The 25829-nt window shown below is 43.7% G+C and overlaps 1 protein-coding gene across 2 annotated transcripts in view; it reads left to right on the top strand.

Moving 5' to 3' along the window:
* Positions 1 to 24899, top strand: part of LOC146809407 (transient receptor potential cation channel subfamily M member 4-like) — a 388425-nt gene extending 363526 nt beyond the window's left edge. For both annotated transcript variants that reach the window (XM_085616252.1, XM_085616251.1), the window contains exons 21-25: positions 3235 to 3416; positions 13214 to 13346; positions 13608 to 13680; positions 20285 to 20378; positions 21262 to 24899. In XM_085616252.1, coding sequence (XP_085472378.1) covers positions 3235 to 3416; positions 13214 to 13346; positions 13608 to 13680; positions 20285 to 20378; positions 21262 to 21275 — 496 coding nt within the window. In that variant the 3' untranslated portion in view covers positions 21276 to 24899. The remainder of the gene's footprint in view (positions 1 to 3234; positions 3417 to 13213; positions 13347 to 13607; positions 13681 to 20284; positions 20379 to 21261) is intronic.
* Positions 24900 to 25829: the final 930 nt, after the last annotated feature.

Raw genomic sequence — 25829 nt, 5'->3', positions numbered from 1 at the left:
GGATATATAGATAGAAATGCAGGATTTGGGTTTCATTAACTATTGCAGCAGCTTCATCAGGGAGGCTGGATGTGTACAATTATCCTCAAGGTCTCTGCTTTCCTGCTTGTTTTCAGCTAAACACTATCGGCCCGATCCACACAGTTAAATTTGCATATAAAAGTGTTTGTCCGAATGCACCTTTTCTACACCTGCCAAGAATCCACAAAGGGATTCCTGTCCGGTATATGTGCATTTATATGGATGATGTTCTATTTGAACAATGTGAAGTTATAGTACGTATGTATGTGGTAATTGTATAGTGCCAAACTAGACAAAAGGCAGCAGAGCACTGTACAGGTCCAAGACGAGCATACGGTCAACGAGTGGTAGAAGAAGCAGCTAGTTTATGTACTGTTAATTACTTGTGATGTAATGTTCTTTAACTCTTTTCTAAAGTTGACTAGCATTGGGGCAGTCTTTATGGATCTGGGGATGTTCTTCCAGATCCAGGGTGCTTTTTTGTTTTCTACATTTCTCAGTCTCCATTCTGATGGTGTCCTGGCTGAGGATGTGCTTAGAGCCAGCAGAGATGGTGAGCTTGCCTGCAAGATAAGGAGGGTGTGGGATATGATGGCTTTCAGTTAACGGTTCTCAAAACAATTTCATGGCCAAACAAGTCATTGGATCTGGCATGGTGGCCCTTCAGTGGAAACCTTCAAAATATGCCATACTGCAAGACAAAATAGAAAAATCTTGTCTTTGAGGCCAAAGCCTTGATTGTAAGAAACAAAAATCATTAAGCAAAACATCAGCTCAAAAAGGTTTGTTTATTGAATTGAGTTTATTAAACAGTCTGCTAAATGTCCACCCACTACTGTACCCCAAAAAACATACAGATAAAAAGTCACCATTTCTTTAAGGAGGAAATTGGTGGAATCAAAAACACCAGTTACTCAGTCACCTGGTGATCTATACAGACATGGAATCCACAGAGAAACCTATAACTATGCGAAGTGGGTTCAGAATAGTCTCCCAAGAATAGGCGTGCAGCACCAATGCAAAGCTTGGCTATCTGCCCACTTCGTGGTCCCAAATCATCCACGGCCGTCAAAGACCAGTTAATCTGTGATGCCCTTCCGATCAAATCTGATAAATGCTTCATTCTCGCGAGGAGTGGTCCTGGAATCCGGATCAGTGATCCACATTATTTCAATCCCTGTTCTCCAATTGCACAGGCTTTCGCTCCAATGTTTTCCAGAGCTACCGCATTTTGATGATGCCTTGGTTCCATTTCGCTAAATAGAAAGGGGTCCTTCTTTGAGCTCAGGAAACTAAGTATGTGGATTTAACCTTTGTATGGTCTTTGCCTAAAACTCCAGTCCATTAGAATTCTGGACTGGCTAGGGCAAACATGGTCATTGTAGCATTGACATGGCCGCACAGAAACTGTACTTGTCTGTGCTTCACCTCTCAGAGATCCAAATGAAACTACAAACTGTTTCATTACTGCTGTCCCACAATGATGGGACATTTCTTCATCAAACCCCAATCTAGAAGAGTTTAGCTGCTTTACGTTCTGACATATCAATAGCTAGATCTTACTCTTGAATTCATCGAGGTGTCAATGAAGACACATAACCGAGCCCCACAGAACTTCATGGCCAGAAATGTCAAGATACAACTTGCGTTGATCAGCACACAAGATGCTACTTGCTGAGGTATATGATTTCAACAGTCTCTTCTTTCATTGGGTTGTCAACCAATATATCAGTCAAAGTGGACCGAAAATACCTCACCCCAGACAGCCAGCATTCGACTTTTTAAACCTAATAAATCGCAGTCAACAGCTTGACTTTAAAATATAAAAATAATCATCTCCAAATCACTGTGATGTCTTCATGCATAATACCTGTGAAGAAAATAACATTTCTGTTGTCTCTGCATCATCACAGATATTTTGTTCATGATGGCATCCTCCTGATTTTCAAAGCTGTCAGTCCTCTGTCCTCGGTTATTTTTTGTAGCTAATTATTTTTTTTCCCATAGCATGATTGCCAACGTAGGCCCATGTTGATGCAAATTACCTACATTGCCAACATTTTCAAAGCAGCCACATGGCAATCTGCTCACCTTTCTGCTAAAACTAGTGCCTGCAGACCTGATATTCAAGTATGTCAATGCGTGCTGAGTGGGCATTCAGGTTAATTGTTGAACCTCTGTGTTGGTCATTGATTTTCATTTCTAATTAACTTGTGACTCTCTGTAAGATTTTCTGATGAGGAGGAACACACCATTTTTCTGCAGCTGGTCCTCTTTAGTGGATGTTTTCTCTATATGTGCTAAATGTTGAAACTCTCCATCGTCGTATATGACGTTCTGCTGTGCCAGTTCTACAACTGCTCGAGTGCTAAAAAGAGGAGTACTTTGCATCAATTTACTGATGTAAATGGGTTAAGATCAATCAAACATTTCCTGCTTGATGCCAAGAAGTCTGTAAAGAAGCAAAAAGTTATTAAAGGTTTGTGTGTGAAATCATCACACAGTAGGGCTAATATTATAGTGAACATGAGACGCTGTAGAAGAAATTGAGGCAGGGAAACTTTATTAGAGGTAAATAACTTCTTTAGTTCTTTTATTGGGTGATTTTTTCATTTATGTGTGTCGCAAAACTTGAACGTGGGAAGAACCTCTGCTCAGCAGCCATGTTGGGGATGTCGCTGGTGCATTGAGTTAGTGCTAGGAGGAATGCTGCAGCTTTCTACCTGAAATGCCTTTTAATAACTGCAGCTGAGGATTTGAGTATGCAGCCAATCAATCTGGTTTCTTGTAAAGCATGACTACTCACCTGTTAGGGTCTCAAGGCGCTGAGTGGGGGGGAGGGGGGAGCGGGTTGCTTCTGCGGTTAAGTCAAAGAGCAAGGTCTTGAGCTCCTTCCTCTATTCACTCTATGCAGACTGCGGTACTATCACATGCAGATATTCTGGGATTACATTATATGCACAGTGCTCCACAATGTGGGGTTGACCACTGGCTCTCCCTTCTTCTTAGTTAGCACATTTTAAAAGTGCTAAAAGCACAGAAAATATGTTTATAAGAAATCCATGTCTGATCTGATAATGTAGTCTTGATTAATAGAGAAGTTATTTTTTAGCACAACACATTTTCCTTACTGTCTTTCATTCTTTACCAGTTATGTATGTGTGCTTATGTTTGTGTATTATTTGTAACAATCTCCTTTATTTCTTCTATCAGTTACACATTCTCGAAGGTTCAAGGGAACAGCGACATCTACTGGAAATTCCAGCGTTACAATCTGATCGTGGAGTATCACAACCGACCTGCATTGGCGCCCCCCTTTATCATAATTAGCCACATCCACACCTTCATCAAACGCAAGATCCGCAAAGTAGAGTCCATGAAGATCAGACACTTCAGTGAGTAGCGCCTTGACAGCTCTTTCTGGGTTCCGGCAGAGGGAAAATACTCAGACAATCCATGAGAAATTGGAGATCTTCAAATATCACTCGTTTTAGCGTGTAGAATATATGGAATTTATTCCATTGAGAGGGGGTGGGGTAGTGGATATTTCTCTAAAACTAGATCATTGAAATAAACTTACCACACATGCTGCTAGTGCTGCTCTTGAAGAGTCCACAATATTTTAGTGTTAAGCTTCATGTAGGTCCATCTCCGAGATCCAGAGCAGGGGCCTGCCTGCAATGAGATCTAAATGAAACCAGTGCAGTCCGAAATTGCAAGTGTTCCCACTACTGAAAACAAAATATTGAAATTACACAGCTATACTGTTGCAAACTTGACAGAAAAATAGTCCAAAAATAAAAAAGCTAATTGATAGAGCATTAGTTTTTCACCAGGAAAATATATGGAATATTAAATTATCTAACTTTTAAATCCTCAGATAACCTTTTTAATTGACTTTTTAACTTTATTCTTACATTTCATATAACATTTGAATAAATGTAAGGTTATGTAATAATTTTTTATCAAAAAAATTGCTTTGTTCCAAACTATCAAATAATTTTCTAACTTTTAAAATTAATAAACCCAACTTTCTCTGACTTCCCAAAGTTGTTTGCTTATCAAAACATAGGCTAGTGCAAAAAAGAACATGAAGAGATAACAAAGAGCTAGAAACCACAGCTGCTAATAGTTTAAACACAAACGTTTTCAGTTTTTATTTCTTCGAAATTGATGTAGTGTTTTTGAACATCTCAAATCAACCGGGAGACTGTTCAAACATTGTTGGTGCCGTCCCTGACAAGAATCTTTGTGTTCTATACTTCTTAGTTTCTAAATGTAGGTTTTGGAGGCTTCTCAGGTTTCTTCTTTTCCCTGATAAGTTGAGGGCAACTTGAAAGAGTTATTGGAGATATCAATCTTCATAACTAATGCAGATTAGGTTGCATTTAAACCTAGCTTCCAATAATAGCCAATGCAAATATCTAAGCACTGGAGAAATGTGGTAATATTTTGTTGCACCTGATATCAACTTCACCACTGAATGAAGAATAACTTTTAATAGGGGAGTGATGACGCTGGTGCACCGATAAGAAGAGCATTTCCATAGTCAATTAGTGGAGGTTTCTAAAGCCGGGACTACAAGATTAAAGTCATTCGAAAGAAGAAAATGCTTCATTTTTATGAAGTAGTGCATCACAGCTCTGGTTTTGGATGAGACCTTTTCAATTTAACTTGCCACAGACCATTGAGAATCTCCTGAAAGCCCCAGAGAATTTACTTCTTTGGCCAAAGAGGATGTGAAGCCCGCTGTCACCACCCCTTTCAGAGGACTACGGGGCCCAACCGCGGTGGTTGAGGCCTTTTACTACTAATGTCCTTGGCTCGACCTACTATGGATCCTGAGCAAGTGGACCAAGCACTCCTTCTGCACTTGACTTGCAGTGGTAGCTGTGGGTGAGCAATCAAGGGTTACTTTGGGGGGGGGGGGAGGGGGTAGATACAGGTTAGGGAACATAACTCATAACTCAAAATGCGCACACCAATGTCAATAAATTGATGTTCAGTCAAATACTTATTTTTATATTTAAAAAACGATTCTATTTCTAAGTCTACCCATTCAAAGAAGTATTACGACATTCAGAAGCAATAACACAATCTCTTTGAGGTCAGGGCTCTATTGTTTCACTTGCAAATCATTATCCTAACCACTCTTCATAATATGGTTGGGTTTTTCCCCATTCACTGGTGGCCGCATCCAGGGATACATCCCGCTTAGTGTATACGGTGCTGCAGCACCTTTGGCAGTGAGTTCCCTGGGGCCCAGTAGACCCGTAACAAGTCTTACCAGCTGAGAGTAAAGAAGAAACATTCACCATCTCAGCAGGTGCCCTGACCAAGTCAGTACGCACCCGGGACATGCAGCAGCACCCAGCAGGCGTAGGCTTTTCCTCAGCCGCGTGACTGGCTCAAACAGCTATTGGGGGTGCTCTTGATCTTCTGTCAGCACACTAAATTCAGCGCTGCCCAAACGGGGGGAGGGTTAATCTTTCTGCTGCTGATCTGGTCTCAGCAATGTAACGATAACCCCTTGGCATCCTCAATCCATGGGACAGGTCGGGGTCAGGTCTTGATGCTGGTTTCGACCCGTGGGTTGCAACTTTCAGTTCTGCAGGCAGTGGCCTCAACTTCTTAGTACCTGGTACTGACAGCTGCTCCTGACATACTAGGATGTCATAGTACCCGCTGGCAAGGCATCAGTCTTCACTGCACAGCAACCTATACCACGGCTGCCCCTCCTGGAATACGGGGCTGTTGCTAAGGCCTGCACAGGCCGTGGCACTTTGTTAGGAGCAATTACTTCCACAGCGGCCCTTTCTGGCCTAGGGGTTTGCCGCAATGAGGCAGTTGATTTCAAGGCAGCCCTCTCCTGGCCTACGGGGGTTGTCAACCTGATCCTGCACATGGGCAATGACCTGTTTGGTGCTCAGCTGTCTCCTCACACATCATACCAGGAGTCCTCTGGGCAGAGGTCCCCACTGGACCTCACTTCCTCCAACATACTCCTCTTCCTCACAGGGCACACTGGTCTTAGTAAACAGCCATGCTCTAAAATTTCAGGCTCTAGAGCAGGTGGTCTTGGTTTCCCCTTACCCAGCAGGGAGACCTTGGCCCCTAGTCTTGGTAACAGACAGAAGTCTTGCAGAGCTTTCCCTCTTCACATGTGTCTGGCAGCTTGGCAGGTGACCATTTTTGGGGTCTTAACCTCCCTTTCTTATAGTCCATTTCCAGAAACCGAATGTAAATAAGGTTCTGGGTCTTTGAAGTTTTATGTTGGGCTTCTTCTACTATTAAAGTGCACCCTTCTCTTCTCTCTCTTCCTTTGAAAGGCTGTCTTTCACAGAGACTCCGAAGCTAGAAGCCACAACACAGGCCATGGGAGTTACTAGAGGTCACACCTGGATCTCAGCCACAGTGATATGTGCTTTAAAAGGTTAATCACAGGCCCCCAGGCCTACTCTTTATGATTCTCTTATGAGCCCCAACTCTTTTCTAAGGTGTGTCCAGGGCCCTTCCTTGTGATTGCTCATTGAATCAAATATCACCCTTTGAAGAGTACAGGGAGAGTCTCTCTCGCTCCCTTCTCCGGTGTGGCCACACTGCTCACAGGAATGCAGCAATACACATCTGTCTGGGGGTATTCTTCTACACATGTCTTCACCAGGCAGGCATGGGCTTCCCACAATGGAACTCTGCATCCTCCATGTAATGTACCATTGCATGATCATTTACACTCCGTGTATGGACACAGCACACACAATATTCTGTAGTGTAACCTCCATGCATTGTGCCCTCACAGACACACACACACATTCAGCACACACATTCACTGTGTGTGCACTGTAAAGCACTGTCGCCTTTCTGTATTGTGCCATAGTTTGCTACTTGCAAACACACACACTGCCAGCACACATATTCCCCATGCGTGCATTGCACAACACTTTCCCCTTCATTTATTGTACTTTTCACACGCACACATATACGCAGCACATGCTTTCACTGTGCATGCACTGCTCAGAACGGCATCGCTCATGTAATATTCACCTCGCAGGTATTCAAGCACCCAGAACACGCACTCATACAGCCTGTACTGCACAGAACTGCTCTATTACTGTATTTTATCCTTCCCAGACACACATTCATCCAGTGCTGAACCACTACCCCTCTGTAGCACCTTATATCTAACTGATGTAGGCCAAGGATGAGTAAAGCACAAAGTAGTGGAACATTTAAAAAGGAGAGCGAGCCCAAAGGTTTCCCTCCAGTGACACAGTTTAATAAAGACTGTTCATTTCTACTGGTCACGACACTGGATGCTGCCACCACCACGCTCGTGCTGATTAACAATTGGGGTAGGCAGTAGTCTTCCACCACTATGCAGGTAGCTCTTTGGGCACTCCTCCCAGTCCAAGAAGAATGAAGTCCTTGAAACAGGCTTGTGTCATGGTGCACACACATGATCATTGTTTGCCCATGACAACAAAAATCAGCATTAGTGATCCAATCAGTAGTACAGTTGGACACTCGCAGGGATGCACATCTATTACTATGCAGAGGACTTTCCTGTCCCAACACCTGCACTGTGAAGTTGTGATAAACCATGCATTTTGAAATTCAAATCTTCAGGGTGAAATAAATTCTGTTTAATTAGGATTAGGCTTTAGAAGATAAAGTGGTATCTAAAACTGGAGCATCGTTGAGCAGTCTTTTCAATGAGATAATGTCTTTGGTGGATGAGATCTTCAAATACATTTGTATATTATCTACATACTGGTGGATTTTAACACCTGTTCTTTCCATCAAAACACAAAGGACCTTATGTCGATCGGAAAGCCATCTGACAGCTCGTCGGAGGCTTTCCGCCCGACATCATAGGTTTCAGTCCGACTGCCATATTATGATACTGGCGGTCGGAGGGAAACTCTGCTTTTGACGGGCGGAACTGTAATCCCAAAATGACAGCAAAGCCAGCCTCTGCTCCACCGTTGGGATTACAATGTCGCTTTCCGCCTGCCCTTTCATGGTGGTCCATCTGCCTTAAAAAGGCAGGCGGAAAGTGACTTTGGGGGCCCCAGGCAGAGCCCCCCTGGCTCTCTGCTATGGGATCTTAGGGGCAACTATGGTGCCCTCCTAAACATCTCTGCACTGTGTGGCAGGCACCACATGGTGCCTGCCACACAGTGCAGGGATGTTTGAAAACATACATTTTTCTATTGTAGCTTGTGCTGCAGCCGTTTTCTGCAATAGAAAAATGGATGTTTCCGACCGCCCATAGGGTGGTTGCATCCTAATGCTGCGGGTGAAACCACCAACTGATAGTTGGGCAGTTCCATTTCCGCTATTGTGTCAGTCTTATGCTCGTCCAACCGACATCGTAATCGGGCCCAAAGTGGTTACATACATAAAGTGAATGATATAAGAACCGATATTGAACTCTGAGGGACAATATAGGATACTTGTGTCACCTTTGAAGTGAAACAGACCAATCTCACTAGCTGTTTGCGATTTGATAAACAAAGATAAGAACCATCTCAACACTTCACCATTTCTACTCATGTGTGACTTCAATGAGCCTATTATAGCCAGCTGTGTCAAAGGCTGCAGACCGGTATAATAGGATGATTGAACAGGCAGTACCATCATCTAGAATGCAATGAATGCCATATAAAACCTTGAATGTAGCTGACTCTGTACTGCATCTACTTCAGAACCCTGATTGATAAGGTGCTAGGAGGTTATTCATCTCAATGTGATAATGTGTATGGCTTCAGATTTTTCTAAAAGATCACCCAGCTATTGAAAATTAGTAATAGGGCAGTCATTGGCCAATATATTAGGCTCATCCAGAGGCTTCGTCGGTAAAGGAATAATGAGTCCAATTTTGAGTAAGTCAGGGCGTAAGTACATCTTCCCTTAGGGACACATTTATTAATCTGCACCATAAGCTACTTAATAATGTGGAGCTACGTTTGATGAAGACAGTAGCAATAGTCTCTCCTTAGTAGAAGGATGTTTTTTAAATTATCTTTACGAGACAGTTCTCAGTCGAAGGAGTGAAGATAGTCCAGGGGTTCTTATTGCTTGGAACAAATGAGGATGTTTGAGGTAAAGAGTCAAACTTCAATTGGACGTCTGTATAATTTGTATTGTGACAAATCTACAAATTCCTCATATTTGCTTTCTGATTGGGATGGATGGATTGCCCGGGTATAAGAAATGTGTTAGAGGTTGGTGGGGGTAAAACCCTACTCAAGCAGGAACCACAATCCTTGTCAGGGTGAAGTCACAAGAAAACCTTTAATTAACCTGTGCTCAACTCTCAGGTAGCTTGGCTCAGTGCAGTCAGGCCTAACTCAGAGGCAATGTGTAAAGTACTAGTACAACACTACAAACAGTAACACAGTGAAAGCACACCACAGAAGAACCCCAAACCAGTTTAGAAAAATAGAGTATTTAAAAAAAAAATAAAACCAGACCAAAATGACAAAAATCAAATCAATAGAAGTGAAGATATGAAACTTTAAGAATTTCCGTGACAATAGTGCCAAAAAGCACAAAGTGCCAACTGTGGATATCTAGTCGCACCGGACTGGGACAAAGTCACAAGTTCACGCTGACTGCGATGGAGCATGGGCTGGCTACATGGACCCAGTTAGGCCTGCAGAACAAGAGTATCTTAAATACTGGTTGTGGAACGTTGTGAGGGCCCATGCTGAGGATGTGTCACACAGCTGAAGAAATGCATTGGGTCCAACGTGCTGCGATGCAAGATCCTGTGTCATCGAGGATCCCATCGATAAAGGCTTGCAATGCTAAGTCTGGTGTTGAGGATGTGTTGCACAGCTGAAGCAATGCATCTGTTCGGAGGAGCTGTGAGGTTGCTATATGAGAGGCTGTGTCGTCGTTGAGGCTGCCATCAACAAGGCCAGAGATTTGTGATGCAAGGCACTGGGTCTGGAAAGCTTTGCACAGGCAGCAGTTCCAATGCAGACTGAGGTCGATGCAGAGTGCTTGCATCAGGAGAACCCTCACAGCAAATGACATGTGTCAGTTCTGCTTGGAATTGCACCGCGCAGCAGAGATGTCGATTCAGCTGAATCCACAGATGGGCTGGCAGAGCATCTTTAAGCCCACTTCCAAGGGTCCAGGACTGTGGTGGAACCAGTTGGCAGTGTAGGACTCACAGATGGAAGAGTCTAGGTGCTGGGTTCAAGGTTGTTGGAGACTTCTGTCCTCTAGTCAGGAGGCCAGCCAACTAGTCCTTGGTGTCACTCTGGAGTCTTGGGTTCAACAGATACAGATCCAGTCCTTCTCACACAGGCTAGAGGGCAGCAAGTCGGCACAGCAAGGCAGCAGTCTAGCAGAGTGGCAGTCCATTCAGACAGCACAGCAGTCCTTCTTCAGAGTACCCACAGGTCCAGAAGTGTACTGGAAAGATAGTGTATGAGGTCCAGTGTTTATACCGGAGCTTTCCTTTGAAGTGGGAGAAACTTCTAGAGGTTTGCCTTTTGAAGTCTACATGCATCTGGCCTTTCCTGCTGTGGCTCCTAACTACAGGGGGTATGCAACCCTTTGTGTGGAGGCAGGGCACAGCTTATTGAAGTGTATATAGGGCTGTGCCCAGCTCTTCTCTTCCATCCTGCCAGTGATGACCCATCCAGGCACACCTACACTCTATTGTGTGTCTGTCTAGGAGGAATACATTAGGCCCAAATGTTAGCTACACCTAGGCGTGTGACCCAGAGGAAGGCTATAGGCACTAAATGGCTAAGGCAGGAAAATGCTGACTTTCTAAAAAAGTGACATTTTCGAAATTGTAATTTAAAATCGGACTTTACTATAAGAGAGGATTTTTCATTACAATTCCAAAGGCACCAAACATGAACTGGTTACCTGTTCCCCTTTGAAAATGACAGCTTAATAAATGTAATAAGGTAGCCCCAATACTGTCCTATGAGAGAGGCAGACCTTCGAGTAGTGAAAAACAAATTTAAGAGTTTTTCACTACCGTGTCATGTAAAACTTAAAAGTACAAATCCTACTTTTTAAATATATTGTGCCCTGCCCCGTGGGCTGTTTAAGGCATACCCTAAGGGTAATGTATATGTATTAGGAAGGTTTGGGCCTGGCCAAAGGTTTATTTTTCCAGGTCGAAATGGCAGTTTAAAACTGCACACACAGACTGCAATGGCAGGCCTGAGACATGTTTAAAGGGCTACTTAAGTGGGTGGCACAATAAGTGCTGCTGGCCCACTAGTAGCATTTAATTTAAAAGTCCTGGGTACATGTAGTACAACTTTACTAGGGACTTATAAGTAAATTAAATATGCCATTTGAAGAAAGCCAAGGTAGTAATGTTTTAAGGAGCGAGCACATGCACTTGAACACTGGTTAGCAGTGGTAAAGTGCACAGTCCTACGGCCAGCAAACACTAGACCAACAAAATTGATTGCAGTAGGCAAAAGGTTTGGGGAAAGACCACCCTAAGGCTCACAGGTCTAAAACTGGGGGCAACCAAATTGAGTCTCACCAGATTGAAAGATTCCTTGTGCCGGTTTAAGGCATTGTAAATTTTTGATTAAAATACTATAGCCTTAGATGAGATCGCTATATCCATGTAACGTTTTCTAAACGGTTTTAAGGATGAGAGTATGTTAGGGGCTTTTGATGTTTTCCATAACATTTCCAGTTTCCTGACGTCTCTTCTCATGTTAAACAGTACATCATAGAACCATGTTTTTTTTTTCTTTTTATAGCCTTTGCATTTTTTGGCAGGCGTAATTAAATCTATTGTATTTAGAACAGTTCTATTGTGGCTGACAAATGTTTCATCTAGGTCTTTAGACATGAAGGTATATTTTATATTATTAAATTCCATTGACCACTCATGATCAGAAACACATTTTAAGTACCATTTCATTAGGATGACAGAAGGAGAGTGTGCCTAGGACAGAGGGCGGAAGAGTATATGAGAATAGATCTAATAAGTGAGCAGACTAGTCCACTTCGATTAGGCTTACATAGTCTATGCTGTGTGCTTGCTAAATTTTCTCTTTACAGTGGGTGTATGAATTAGAGAAGTGAATACGTTTGTGTTGAGGGAGTATCCTTTTTAGTGCATTTGTAGAAATTATCCAGGCAGCTAAGAGGAATTCAAATGACTCACATTTTGTTGTGCAAATTTTAACACACTGCAACTTGCTTGTGAAAATTGTACCACCCCACCACCAATGTGTTGTTCCCTGCCTTTTGTCAATATGTTGTAGCCAGGGAGGATGAAACAGTGTAATTCAGACGGCGATTGAGAATTTAAACAAGTTTAGTTAGGAAGAGGAAATCTAAATGTAAGTTTGCTATAGTGACAGCAACAGAGGGGTGTTGTGCATAAGCGGAGCAGCAGTTGTATACGCGTTTTTTTTAGGGTATACGTAATGATAGGTTTAATCGGGGGATATTTTACATCATTGAAAAAATATACGAAGATGGCAAGAGTCCTGATTTGCAAAGGGGATTTGTAATGAGCCTGATTTCACCTTTGACGGTGGGTATTGGGAAGTTGGCTAAACACACAGTGGAGGAGGGTGCTTGTTGTGATAGGCTGACAGTGCGGGATGACGCGAGGGGTGCAGGCTCTGAAAACAATTTGGCAATCCTGTTAAGTTAGTCACTGCATGTGGTTATGAGAAGTAAACGTTATTTAAAAGTTTTGAAAAGGTTTTAGGTGGTTGGTAAACTCCCATGTTTTTGTAATATATTTCCTAGGAGTGACGCGATTCTCTATAGTTTACTTATGAGACTTTTATACAGTTCTGGGTAATTATGCCTGGGTACAAAAATGTTAGCACATCTCTACTCGAGGTATTCAATGATGAACAAAATGTTGCCAGGTATCTTGTCTCGTCGTGCATGCCACATAATTGAATCTCCTTACTCACATAGACGAGAAATGCACAGATAGTGAAAGCGGAATGTATTTTGTTCGTACCCCCCCCTATAAAAAGTTGTTGAAACATTTGATCTTCAGTCCTGTTGAATTAGATGCTAGAGGAATGGATCCTACCCCTAAAATGGAACTAGCGGAGGTAAACTGCTGTGTATTGAGCAGTACATGAGAGGATATTGTGGGCTGGCTTTTAGGAGCCAGATTGATTTTACATGCACTTAAATCCATTTTGCTCATCTTATTCCTCAGTGTTGAAACTGGAAGAACCCCAAGACAGCCGTTTGCTTACGTGGGAGGCCGTCCAGAAAGAGAACTACCTGCTAAACGTGGCCAAGCTGAATAGGGACAGCGACACTGAGCGACTCCGGCGGACATCGCAGAAGTAAGGTTTGAGTAGTGGGTGCAGAGAGAGAAGGTTCAGCAAGCATGGGCCATAGATAACTCCCTCTTCCCACTGCAGCAGGAAAGCGCATAAAGCATAAGTTACAATATTCAGGCCTATCATGCCGCTGCCCATTATGCTTGACCTGAAGGTCATGTGCTAATGGTGCATCCCATTGCCACAGGAGGATACTGGCCTAGTGATGACATTGTCAAAGGGAACATCGAGTAATGACCAAGCAATGTTTTCCTGTCTTTGCAGGGTGGACAATGCCTTGAGGCAGCTATCGGAGATCAAGGAGCACGACCGGCGTCTTAGAACCCTGGAGCATCAGGTACAAGAACACTTGGTTCATTGAGAGCTCTGAGGATGAAAGAGCTGCACCTAACGGGGTCTGTTGTTTAATAACGAGGAAAGACATTGAAAACAATGGGGTGATCTTTCACCCCATTTATGGACGCACAGCGATAAGTATGTGCATACCAATAATGCAATATGTTAAACCAAGTTTTTCTCCAAAGATTTATTCAAAGTTCATCAAAGTTATTCACGGTATCCAGGATTTATCCATAGTCACTTGTGAGACATCTTACTTTCAACACTGTAACCTCAAACGCTACAGACATGCCTGTAGCGTTTGAGGTTACAGTGTCTAAAGAGGTTATATAGATGATGCAGCATCTTAAGCAAAAGTAGTTGCAGATACAACTTTATAAAATAGTAAAGATCATGTAATTTGCTTGTATTCATGAGAATGATGGATGTTATGTATGCTAATGGGTATTTTTAAACTAAGACCATTATATTAAAACGGAGCCCAGAGAAGCATAAATAATCCTTAATTGTCATTTCCTCCAAATAGTATAATGCAGGAAATTTCTGTGCTGGAGTTTTTGGGAGTTTACCATTTCTTTAACAGATCATATGATTTTGTTCCTGTAAGGAATTGGGTTTTCAACTGAGAGAGGGGGGGGGGACCCTTCTGTAGCAACAACCACAATCCTTGTCAGGGTGAACCACAAAAATCACTAAATTTTTCTGGACACAAAAATAGTCAGGCTTAACTTAAGGCACTATGTTAAGTATTTATGGAGCACACAAACAGTAATAAAGTGAAAACACAACTCAAATGAAATCCCCAACATTTTAGAAAATTTGAGTGAAACGTAATAAATAAAATTGCAATAAAGCAACAAAAAACCAATCAGTAAAATAGGAGCTATGCAATTTTAAAGGTTTAAGTCAAAATAGCAGCAAGAAGCAGAAAGCACTAACTGTGTGTATCTGGTAGCACTAAAGTCACAAGTTCAGGCCGACTGCGATGGAGTGCAGGCCGGATACAGGGACCAGGTTAATCCAGCTGAAACAGTTACCATCTCAAAGTCCGGCGCACAGAGTTCAAAACTTCAAGATTTCACAGGAGGAGCTCAGCTGATGCCAGCCAATGGTCCATGACCTTGGGAGGCCTCTTGTGGGGGTCAAGGACTCACTCCAGCAAAGGCCGGCTGGGCTCAAGCAGGTCCAGTTGCAGATCCAAGCAGGGCCAGTTGCAGCAGGACAGTTGCAGGGGGGCCTCTGGGGCTTATTGTGTCCCTGTAGTTCAGAACAGAAGGTCATTCAACTGACCCTTGTAGTCACTCAGGTTAGACTGGGATGTAGGGAGAAGGTCCAGTCTTTCTTCTCAGAGAGCAAGTCCGGCCTCATGCAGCAAAGCAGTGCTCTGCGAAAAGGCAGGCCTCAAGCAGTAGGCAGTCTTCTAAAGAACAAGATAGGCCTCAAGATGCTGGGGAGTCCTCTGGGGAACAATGCAGTCCTTCTGTAATTGGCACAGGTCCAGGAGTACACCGAGTGGCTTCAGAGGTTCACTATATATACCTAGTGACTTTGAAGTGAGGGGAAATTTCAAGCATACCCCACACATCTGATTCTTGAAAGTTTCTTCCTTCCCCTGCCCAGGCTGCAAGAGCTCTGGGGTGACAAAAGGCTGGCGTCAAGTTCCTTTGTAAGTGTTCTGGGTGTCACCCTTTGAAATGTATGTGGAATAGCGAACAGCTCTGCCTCTCTCATCCTGGCAGAATGGCCCTCTCCTAGCTACACCCAGGTCCTATTGTTCACTGTCTGGGCCAAATACACATTCCTGATATGGGAGCAATTAACAGGCCCAGGCATCTGGAAACACCTAGTAGGCCTCAAAGTTTAGGACAGGAAATGCCAATTTTTTAAAAATGTGAGCAACAAAATAAGCTGATAATTATTCATTCACGCTGATTGTATCTGTGATCAAGTATTTTAATTTAACTTGACCTTTTTCTTATCTGTTGTTTTTTTTTTTTTTTACAGTTGTTTCATTATTGCATTATCCATGAACACTTTTCCATATTTGTCTGACAACAGTACCAACACTTTGCGCAATGGCTTTTTTCACAATCTCAAACAACGTATACTCATTCTACATTGAATCAAAATAGCAAAGCATTACAGTAAATCAAAAACAATGACATTAACCCAGTAACCAGTGCATTGCATTCTGGAGTATTCTTTTTAGTTTTCTGCTCTGGATAGGGCGAATTCCTAGTAATTGCCCATTTAAGTGGTTAATCTGAAACAAACTCAGCCATCTATTCCTTTTTAGAGTTGCCGAAGTTTGATCACTATTAAGTCAAGACGCCCTAGTGCATAATCGGGTCGAAGCGTTTCAAAATTCCCTCTTTTCTTTGGGTTATCTTCAGGACCAAGGCCGGTTTCTGGACCTCTACTGGACTTTCAAACTAAAAATAATAAAAACAATTATTAACAAATCTGAGCTTTGCTTTCCTCTGGCTTTATAAATAACCACCTCTCCTTTTACCTCGTCTTTTTCCATTTCATTTGTCTTTCAATTAGCCACTATTAAAGCATATTGAAGAATTCAGAAAGGCCAACTGGTGTTTATATTTGTTTTAGTCCATCCAGTTCATTTTGGTATTAATCGTTCGTTATATAATTAAGGAAAGAAGAGAGAAAAAACCTGCTTTTTAGCTTTATAGATTTCACTTCTTTTTCAATAGCACAAGACTAGAAACAAGAATGAGAGGACCCTCGCTTAGTGTCATGCGGAGTCACTTGTTCTATTGGCAAGAGGCTGGAAGAGGAGGAGAGAGCTGGAAGGCACGCATGTCTTATGCTCGGGGTGGTGTCAGGGCGAGGGATGATGTTATGCTTCCACCTAGTTCTTACCATGGCTGGAGTGTCTGGGCTGTATTTTGTTAACACACAGTCGCTCTAGTCCGGAAAGACCTGGGAAATTAGGGGGCTACAGCATCGAGTCACACAGACACTCTCATTGCTACCAAGGTTTCAGACTGCTTATGTGTGATATTTTCATAATTTCAGTGTAACTATGAGTGACATTCAACGACTGAGTGACACTTTCACATGACCAAAATCAAGCAATGCAGATGAGGGAGACATATAAATATCAGAAATTACACCCATTTGAGCAATGACTACTCTAAGGAGATCTTCCAACTGCTGCAAAGCACCAGATATGGAAGTGCACCTCGGTGCCTCCTCTGTCGGGCCCTGAGATACTGTAGGACACAGCGAGGCAAGCGCTTTGCTGGAAAATAACAACAGCAACATGAAGCCATCGGGGTCCACATGAAGGCACAATCTCTACCCGTGCCGCTGGTCCAGATGATTATTTATATTTATCCAGCACTTCACTGAGAGAAACAAAGAGGGCATGTGACTAGCTCACTGTGAGCCGGGCAGGGTGACTCTGGTCCATTGAGCAACTTAAACATCCTCAAATATGTTCGCAAATGTTTGCAGACCATTAGCGGCGTGTCCGGTTGCTCTGCACTGCATTAACTTTATAACGGATGGCTTCTGCACACAACAGCAGGCACACAGAGTAGAGAAGCACAGTGACACGGTCTGTGACAGCACACACTAGAGGGGGCTGTACAGTCACGACTGTCAGTGAGGTGGCAGGGGTCAGGTGGGTGGAGGGAGCGGAAGTGCTGGGGGAACTACCAATGCTTTAAGCGCCCTCCTGCGCAATGAGATGATCATGACCGGACTGCCAGTGAGAGACTGGAACACCAATAAATTTGAAGGCCACGGCGCCGGGGGCTGACTCCTAGGGCTGACTAAGCAAACACAAGATGATGGACGGAGTGCTGAAACTTTTCAGACCCTCACCCCCCAGTCACAGATCTGGGTTGAATTCATCATTGTTCTTTAGCTCACTTCGCCACCTCACTTCAGACCCAGCTATATGCAAATCAGTCTTGACCCTGTGCCTCATGGGAACAATGCAGCCCGGACTGCCAAGCCAGGTCTTTCCTGAACAGGAAACCAGCATCCTGGGACCGGTTTCTGGGTAACACTCCTAGGGCTGACTCCCTGGGTTTTGCTCAAGTCACTGTAGTGTGCAAACACACTGTCATAGAATGCTGCTCAGTCAATGAGGTCAAGAGCGCCGAATGGTCTGAGAAGCTCCACTCACTCTGCCTGCGGCCACAGGGCCACCATAACACAAGAATAAGTTGTGCCCACCAGTTGGCAGGATAACTGGCCAATAATCTAATCATTGACTTCTTGTTATTGTGGACACAATGACGGTGCCATGCGTGATAAAGCAAACCAAGGCCGCTCTTCTCTTAAGATGCGGTCACACAGGCCTGAAGTAGCAAGGACTTTTGGAGCCCCGGCTCACCGGCCGCTCGCCTCCAGATGCTGCCCCGCCCTGTAACAGTCATTCACACCTGTAAGCGGGCTCTACATACAGAGCCAGGCTCTGCTCTAAAGAGGAATCCGGCTCAGTTCAGTGGTTTGAATGAGGAGAGTTGAAAGGAGATGTCTTAGTAAGAACGTCACGGGATGCCCCCGCACCCTGACGCAACCCCCGCCCTGTCACAGGGAGCCATGCTGAGGACTTCCTGCTCAAGGAGCATACTGTGATGGTGAGAAGACACAGGCGTGTGGTTTTCTGACGGCACCCAAGATCACGAGGGAAGGATTAAACTCGGTTGGGCGTGTTTAGATGAGTTTCAGCTTTGTAAAACTGTTCGCTTTCTTTATTAGCAGGAGACCGAGCAAACTATTTATTACAGATGAGTGAAGTAATAATTAATGATGGTGCTGTACTTCCGGATAGCTGTTAGTAGCCCTTTGTAGTTCAAATGGACAAGAGTAGCCCAGCGTGCAGGACCCAGAAGGTATTGGATGGGTATTAGAGGCGCATGATGAAGCAGGTTTGCTTTTGTGCGGGGGCTAGTCCAGCATGGTAGACTCTGCGGCAGATAAATACCCTGAGCGTGGACTCTGAACTGGCTGCCTGTGCAGCCTCACCACGGCTCCGCTGCAGCCCTGCCTGCGCAGCCCCACCACGGCTCTGCTGCCGCCCTGCCTGCCCCGACATTGACTCTCACAGTGAGTCTTGGACTCCGCGCTGTTGCAGTGCAACCGCGGTAACTACCTGCTTTAGTTCACCCAAGCTCAGCTTGCACAGGTGGCCAAGGTGCTAAAAATGCATGATAATGTATTTAAATGCAGTTGTGTAGACCACCACATTAAAATGTGTTCGTCTAACGCCTGATGCGTGGTACTTGGCGGGGCTGAGCTCTAAGAAACGCCTGAAAACTACAGGCTTGCCCTTACACACTCCGATTATGACTAGTTCTAAGGGAGAGCTGGGAAGTAGGGGAGTACTCCTCAGAGAAGTATTCAGAGGAGTGGTGAGAGACAGCCCATTTGTTTTTATTCATTTTTGCTGTATCTCAATGGAGCATCGTGCCAGTCCTTTCCTCCAAATTAGACTTTTTTTCTCCCTTGAGCCTCCTTATTCGTCCTGCACAGTTTTGATGAAAAAAAGTCGAAACGTTGTTCAGTTCCTTCTTTGGGACTAGATTGTCCACTCAAACATGTTTATAAACATCCTTGACGGTGCTCCATTTCACACAACTAGTGCAAAAAGAACAATTGATGGATGGAGTGCAGAACAAATTAAAACACTCACCCCCAGTCAAGAGATCTGGGTTAAATCCATCATTCTTTTGCTCACCATGCCACCCCAGTTTAGGCCCAGATCTCTGTACTGGGGTGAATGTATGACATTGTTCTGCATTCTGTCCATCAACTGTTGTTTTTGCAGTTGTCACCCCGAGTGGGCTGGGTATGCTCACACGTGAGTCCCATGCTCTCTATGCCACTGGAATCAAGCTATCCTGGCTGAAGAGGGGTGAAACCCCGAAACCGGTCCTAGGATGCTTGGTTCCTGTCCAGGGAGGACCTGGCTTGGCAGTTCGGGCTGGACTGTTCCCATGAGGCACAGGGTCAAGACTGATTGGCATGTGGCTGGGTTCAAACTGGAATGGCATGGTGAGCAAAAAAACGATGGATTTAGGCCCAGATCTCTGTACTGGGGGGAATGTATGACATTGTTCTGCATTCTGTCCATCAACTGTTGTTTTTCCATTTCACACAACAGCCACTCTAATCCATGAAAATGCACATAAAGTACTTGAGGCGCCAAAAATAACCGCATATCTACATTCTGAGGTGTTTACAGCTAAATTCGAAAGTGAAATTTGGCAATTTTGGACATTTTCAAATACTTCTAGAAAGCAGGGAGAGTTGCAACATTTCAGGGGTGCATACAGACATAAGAAATTAAACGTGTAAGTGTACACGGTGTACCATACACATGTGAAAATGCTTACCAAAGGTACTTTTGAGCTTTTTTTATTTCCCTATATTAATTGTATGCAGTTTTATATAGCGCTGACATTACCTAAAGATATTAGAGCACTTTATATTAAAAATAGAGCATAACATAAGAATCCTAAATTATCGCAGTCATAAATAATGAGTAACAGGATTTATAAACAGGTGCAAGGCTCAGAAGAGTATGCAGTGAACTGACTCCATTTACACTCTGTCTTCTTTCGCAGCTGGACTACTGCACCAGCGCGCTGTCCTGGATGGTGGAGACCCTGTCACAGAGTGATCTGGCTAAAGGTGGCCCAGTGCCAACCTTCAACAAAGGTAAGAGTTTGTCCAAAGAGCTCATTTTTTGTGCCCTCCCCCTTGAGTGCAAGCATCTAGCTGACACCCCCAAAGTAATATATTGACCTCACCGAAGGAGCCAAGGAATTATCAATTTTTAAAACTATTTGGTAGTGAGGAGTGGGTGAGCATGGTGTAAGACTGCATCTCAGGTTGTAGACAGGGTGCCTCTTAGCTGTAGGAGAGGAGGCGTAGTGCGTCTACGAGGCAGCGTTGCATGCAGAAGACTAATCAAGGGGGGGGGGGTAGTACTATGTTTTCAGGAGGTGAAGGGTTAACACGTGCAGGTGAGGAAGAGGTTATATCTGTTGGGGATGGGGCAGTGATTTTGGGGACAAAGGCTTTGCAGCCCCCTTCTTGCAGGAGATGATGTGGGTGCCTGGCCATGTGTGTCTAGAAGGGACCATGTCTACAGTACATAAGTTAATGGATGTGGCACGTCGTCTTTCTGGTGTGAGAGTGACGACATATTCTGGAGGTAAAGGGTTGGTATATGGGCATTTAGATGTAGAAAGTCACCATTTCTGAACTACAGAGGCTGAAGGGGTGTCGTTCTAGCTTTTTGGTGGGGTGAGACTAGTTCTTCTGGACATTTTTGGGTATATATCCGGCCTTTCTGGTATGTAGTGTCTGTCTGCAGTTGATGACCCTACAGGTTTTGGGCAGACCATGGTATGTGTGTGCAGAAGATGATGTGCTGTGACAAGGCATTCAGGTGTGAAGGGTCGTGTCTGCATTTCGTCAACTTAAGAGGGTACCTGGCCACGGACTGATTCTGTGAGAAGTGGTGAGGAAGAGTGTTGCTAGTAGAATGTCCTGCCTTGCCCAATGAATAAGGCCTTTTTGTTCTCTTCTTTTGCAGACTGGAAGAAGTAGTACTGCTTTCTTTTCTGTAGGAATCTGGAGCACTCTTTCGAAGAACAAGATCCCTGAGACGAATCTGATGACTCTGGGGATGGCATGGAGTTTCCTGCAACTTACATGCATCACAACGCCCATGGACCTGGTGTGAGCCACTGATCCTTACACAGGGAGCAAAAATGGAGGAATGCAAGGCGTGGTGCATACACATTCCTTATTAACTCTTTCTCATTTGCACATATTGCCCCTGTCCATATTTTCCAAAGGGACCAACTTGTGAACTAGGAAGGGCTCAAGGAGCTCCACTATCCCCCATCTGGTTTCCAATGTTCATGGCTTTAACAGAAGAGGAAGCAAACTTGTGTGTCTGTTTGTTGCCAAAGACCGAATGGACCATTCCGTTGCCTACACTGATAGTGCACCACTCCCTGCGACACGGATTCCAGAAGACTACCCACAGGTAACCAAACACAAATGTTCTGTCCATTCCTAGAACCAGAGTTGGAGCCACTGTACACCTCCTTACTGCTGCAAGAAGATCAGAGATTTGTTTATTGGCATCTAACGACCAAATGTTCTGTTCATTCCGACAGCCCATGCCGAAGCCTCCGTAACCTGCAACTATGCTGAGGAATCCTTAAACCCGAATAATGGCAACAAAATACCAAATTTCTTCTGTCCATTTCTGGAACCATTGCTGAAGCTACTCTATACTTCTTACTGATGCGCCCAACCAAGCACCGATGTTCTGTTCTTTGCTACAGCCCATGCTGAAGGCACTATACACCTGCTATTGGGGTGAGGAATCCAGAGACCTGCTTAATGGCAACCAAACTCCAATGTTCTGTTCATTGCTGCAGCCCACGCAGAATGAATCATATTTTCCTGTGTATTCTTGCAACCTGTGCTGAAGCTGCATAGAGGCAAAGAGCACAAAGACGTGCCCAGAGGCTATCCGTCTTGATTTCTTTGTCCTTTCCAGTAATCTGTACCAAATGGTATATCGCTCATTGGCATAAATGATCTAGGGACCCAACTAGCTTCAACAAAACATCAACACACTTCGGTCCATTTGAGCAACCTTTTTAGAAGGTACTGTATGCCAATAAATGGTGTGAGGAAGTCCGAGATCCTCTCCATGCCAACCAAAGATAATTATCATTCTGCCTATTCCAGCAACCCACATTAAAGCTACTGTACACCAGTCAATGTGATACGTATGCCAGAGAGTCTCTGCTGAACAGCCTGTACCTGCTCTACGCCATACAAAAATCACCATTCTTTTGCCCATTTCTGCACCCTATGTTGATGGTACTGTGTACCACCCACACAATGTCAACCAAAGATCAATGTGCTTTTGCTGAAACCAGCATCCCACGTTGAAGGTGCAGTACACTTCTAGATGAGGCAAGGAAACCAGACACACAGTCCCATATGAAGGCAACGATATATAAACACTTGCAAGAAATTGTGTCCACAGAGAAGACTCCATGACAAAAGCCAAGGAAGCCTGCACCTCCAATCAATGTCGGACTGTTGTCACCTACACACATCTTTCAGCACATTCTGACACCTGCAGAAATGACTGGAGATTTAGTCTGTAAACATCAAGGTCTTACTAGCACTGGTTCTATCTGCTTGGAGAACTGCAAGACCTCACTCATCCACACCTTCCTGTCTGCCATTCCATCAATCCATTTCTCTACAATTTCATCAGTCCATTCTCCTTCTACCACATGCCCAGCCCTGCTACCATGACAGCATTCCTGTTGTTATCCCTACCTCTCTCCCTGTCTTATTTATAAAGCTTTTTCCCCTCACCTCCTATGCCCTTATCTTTCTGTCTTTGTGCTCTCCTTTGTAGATTGGGGATTATTGAGTCATTTGCTTGATAATCCAGCTAGGAAAGACTCTTTGATGGTGACTCACCTTCATGTCCTCACTGGCAGGCTATTGAGTCTCTCTCTAAGAAAATGTAATTACGTTTGGTTAGGTTTATCTAAATCCCTGAAGAATGAGAAAATGTGGCCTAGTGGCTTGAGCTGCTGCCTTCGGAACCTAGACACCCAGGTTAGAATACTGGCATTGGCACCATATTCAGCGTCATGTGATGGCAAATCACTTATTCTCCCTATGCCTAAATGTATAAAATTTAATTGTGTAATTCCCACTCAATGTACGTGATCTTTTAAGTTGTATCCTTATCCTTCATGTAATGTACAGCGTTCTGTTGCTTCATAGCTAAGTTTGAGCTACATAAATACCAATACATAATTATATACATACATTCTGTTTGTGGTAGCGCTGATCAAACGTAAGATATTATTCTCACCAGCCTATTCAACTTACAATGTGCCCGGGGGTTAGTGGTTGGTGTCATCAACTTTTGATGAAATGTTTACTGGTCAGAAAGCGAGAGCTATTCCTCTGTTGGCCACCAATCAAAAAAAGGTATCCCCAACATGTGAAACAGCTTTTTATTCAATGGCGAAAACATGGACTGCAGTCTCCCTCCTCGTCATATCTCACCGTGCCAAAGGCATTCCAACCAAAGCCTCTGGATCCTAGCAAACAATTCTGTCCTGGATTCACCAAAAGTAGAGGACTGTTGTCCTTCAATAAACAGTGCTAGAACGAAGGATGTGTTTGGAAAGTTATAATAACCACAACCATGTGAAAACAGAAGACATATGTCCTATACTGATTAGGTGTGGCACCGAGGCCAGGGCGACTGACTCTGGAATCTGGGGATCACGGTTCGATCCCCGGCGTCGGTGGCAGATCAGCCCAGCACCATGTGACTCTGGGCAATAGCTTGCTTAATCTTCCCGACGGCCCCCAGCGCCTAGAGACCCTTACGGGTGATTGTTTGCGCTGTACAAATGTGGATTATTAATATAATTATTAGCTGGACAGGCTACAGTGCTAAGAACTCCAAAGAATATATGCTTTAGCAGTGTCACAGAGAGCAGCAAAGATCAGGCATTCTGGACTCCTTGACTGTTCTTCTTAGAACCCTATTTCTATACATATTTTCACTAACACAACACAACACACCTCTTTTTCTAACTTATCTCACTCCTACTGTCTTATCAGCCACTCTTCCTCAACCTTTCTCATGTGTTGTCTCTGGGTTTTCCGGCTTCTTTTGCTGTGATATTTTTCATTTTCAAAGCCCCACCATAAAGGCAGCTTCATGCCTCATCAATTCAGCTCTGCAAATGTATAGCAATGAGGCGACAAGTATCTCTTATAGATAGTACTCCTCAATATCCTCCTTTCATTTACGTTATCCATTCCTTTGGCTACCTCATGTTTGGCTCTTGTGAACATCTTGCACATGAACATTCTCCTTAATGGATCTGTGTGGTGCTGTGCTTACAGTGTAAGCACAATGGACCCAAATAGGTTTCCACCCAAGCAGTGGACTACAAACACTGCGGAACAGTTGTAGCGGAGCAGCAAACACTGTGTGTAATGGCCGTGGGGTTTGTGCATGTTCCTATTGATTCACAGGGCTAAGAATATTTTTATGAGGGGTGGGAGGGTAAAAGTTTGTGTCTGTTTACATTTAATGCTTTTAGAAATCTTTTTAAAATTCTACATTTTAAAATAAAATGTAGTTTGTCTATAAGGAAATAAGTGTGTGGTTTTTTTTCATGTTTACCATGTCAGATGTCCTGCTGTTATGTTTGCCACAGATTTCACCAAGAAAAAATTGCCACTGTTTGGACATTAAAATGGAAGCAGTCTTCCGCCAAGTGTCGTATGCTTTCTGGGGTGCCGTGTACAGTGCCAATTTCCCTGCCACTTACTTCATTCTTGGCAACCGAGCCACAATTGAAATCTTGTTCATGACTGTAAAACAAGATCACATTATAAAGCAATACCCTTGCTTTAAGTATCAACTACCAGATAGCTTTTACCTTTCTGTAGACCAATGCATTTTGTGGACCATACCAAGAACATAGTGTTCTTAGAGCATGACAAGTGCTTAAGATTGCATAGCTTCTTGTCACTTTCATTTGCTTTCTATTTATTCCATGGTTTTGCTTCCTCTTCTTGTGTTTGTCCTTCCCTTGGAACATAGCCTCCTTACCATCGTTTTGGTTAGCCGTGTTGTTTTGGCTAAGTGTCCGTCTTGTGGATTCTCTTTTATTCATCCGGGAGCCACTCAATCAAGAACGCTTTTGAATCCTCTATCTGTGACTGAGAGTCAGCTCTTGGGTAGGTGGTGCCCGACTATCTCTACATGCTCGTTTAATTGTAGATCCTTATTAAAACATGTTTTTGAGATTCGTAATTTGCTTTCAGAGGATAAGTGGAATGCATTGTTTTTGACAGAAACATGGCTTACAGACTCCTCCGCACCAGACATTGCTTTAGCCTTCCCGCAGGGGTTCCTAATTCAGTTTACTTATAGGACTGATAAAAAGGGTGGAGGTGTGGCTGTAGTATACCGCAACACTTTTCTGTGTTCAATATCTAAACTGTCAAATATTGGGACCATAGAAGGCCTTTTTTTCTCTAATACAGTATTAGAACTTTCATTGATTCACATGCTTGAAT

The sequence above is a fragment of the Triturus cristatus genome, chromosome 7, assembly GCF_964204655.1.
Source record: "Triturus cristatus chromosome 7, aTriCri1.1, whole genome shotgun sequence".
NCBI classification, from domain to species: domain Eukaryota; kingdom Metazoa; phylum Chordata; class Amphibia; order Caudata; family Salamandridae; genus Triturus; species Triturus cristatus.
Note: the sequence above shows the minus strand (reverse complement) of the source record. Positions and strands in the feature narration are given on the sequence as shown.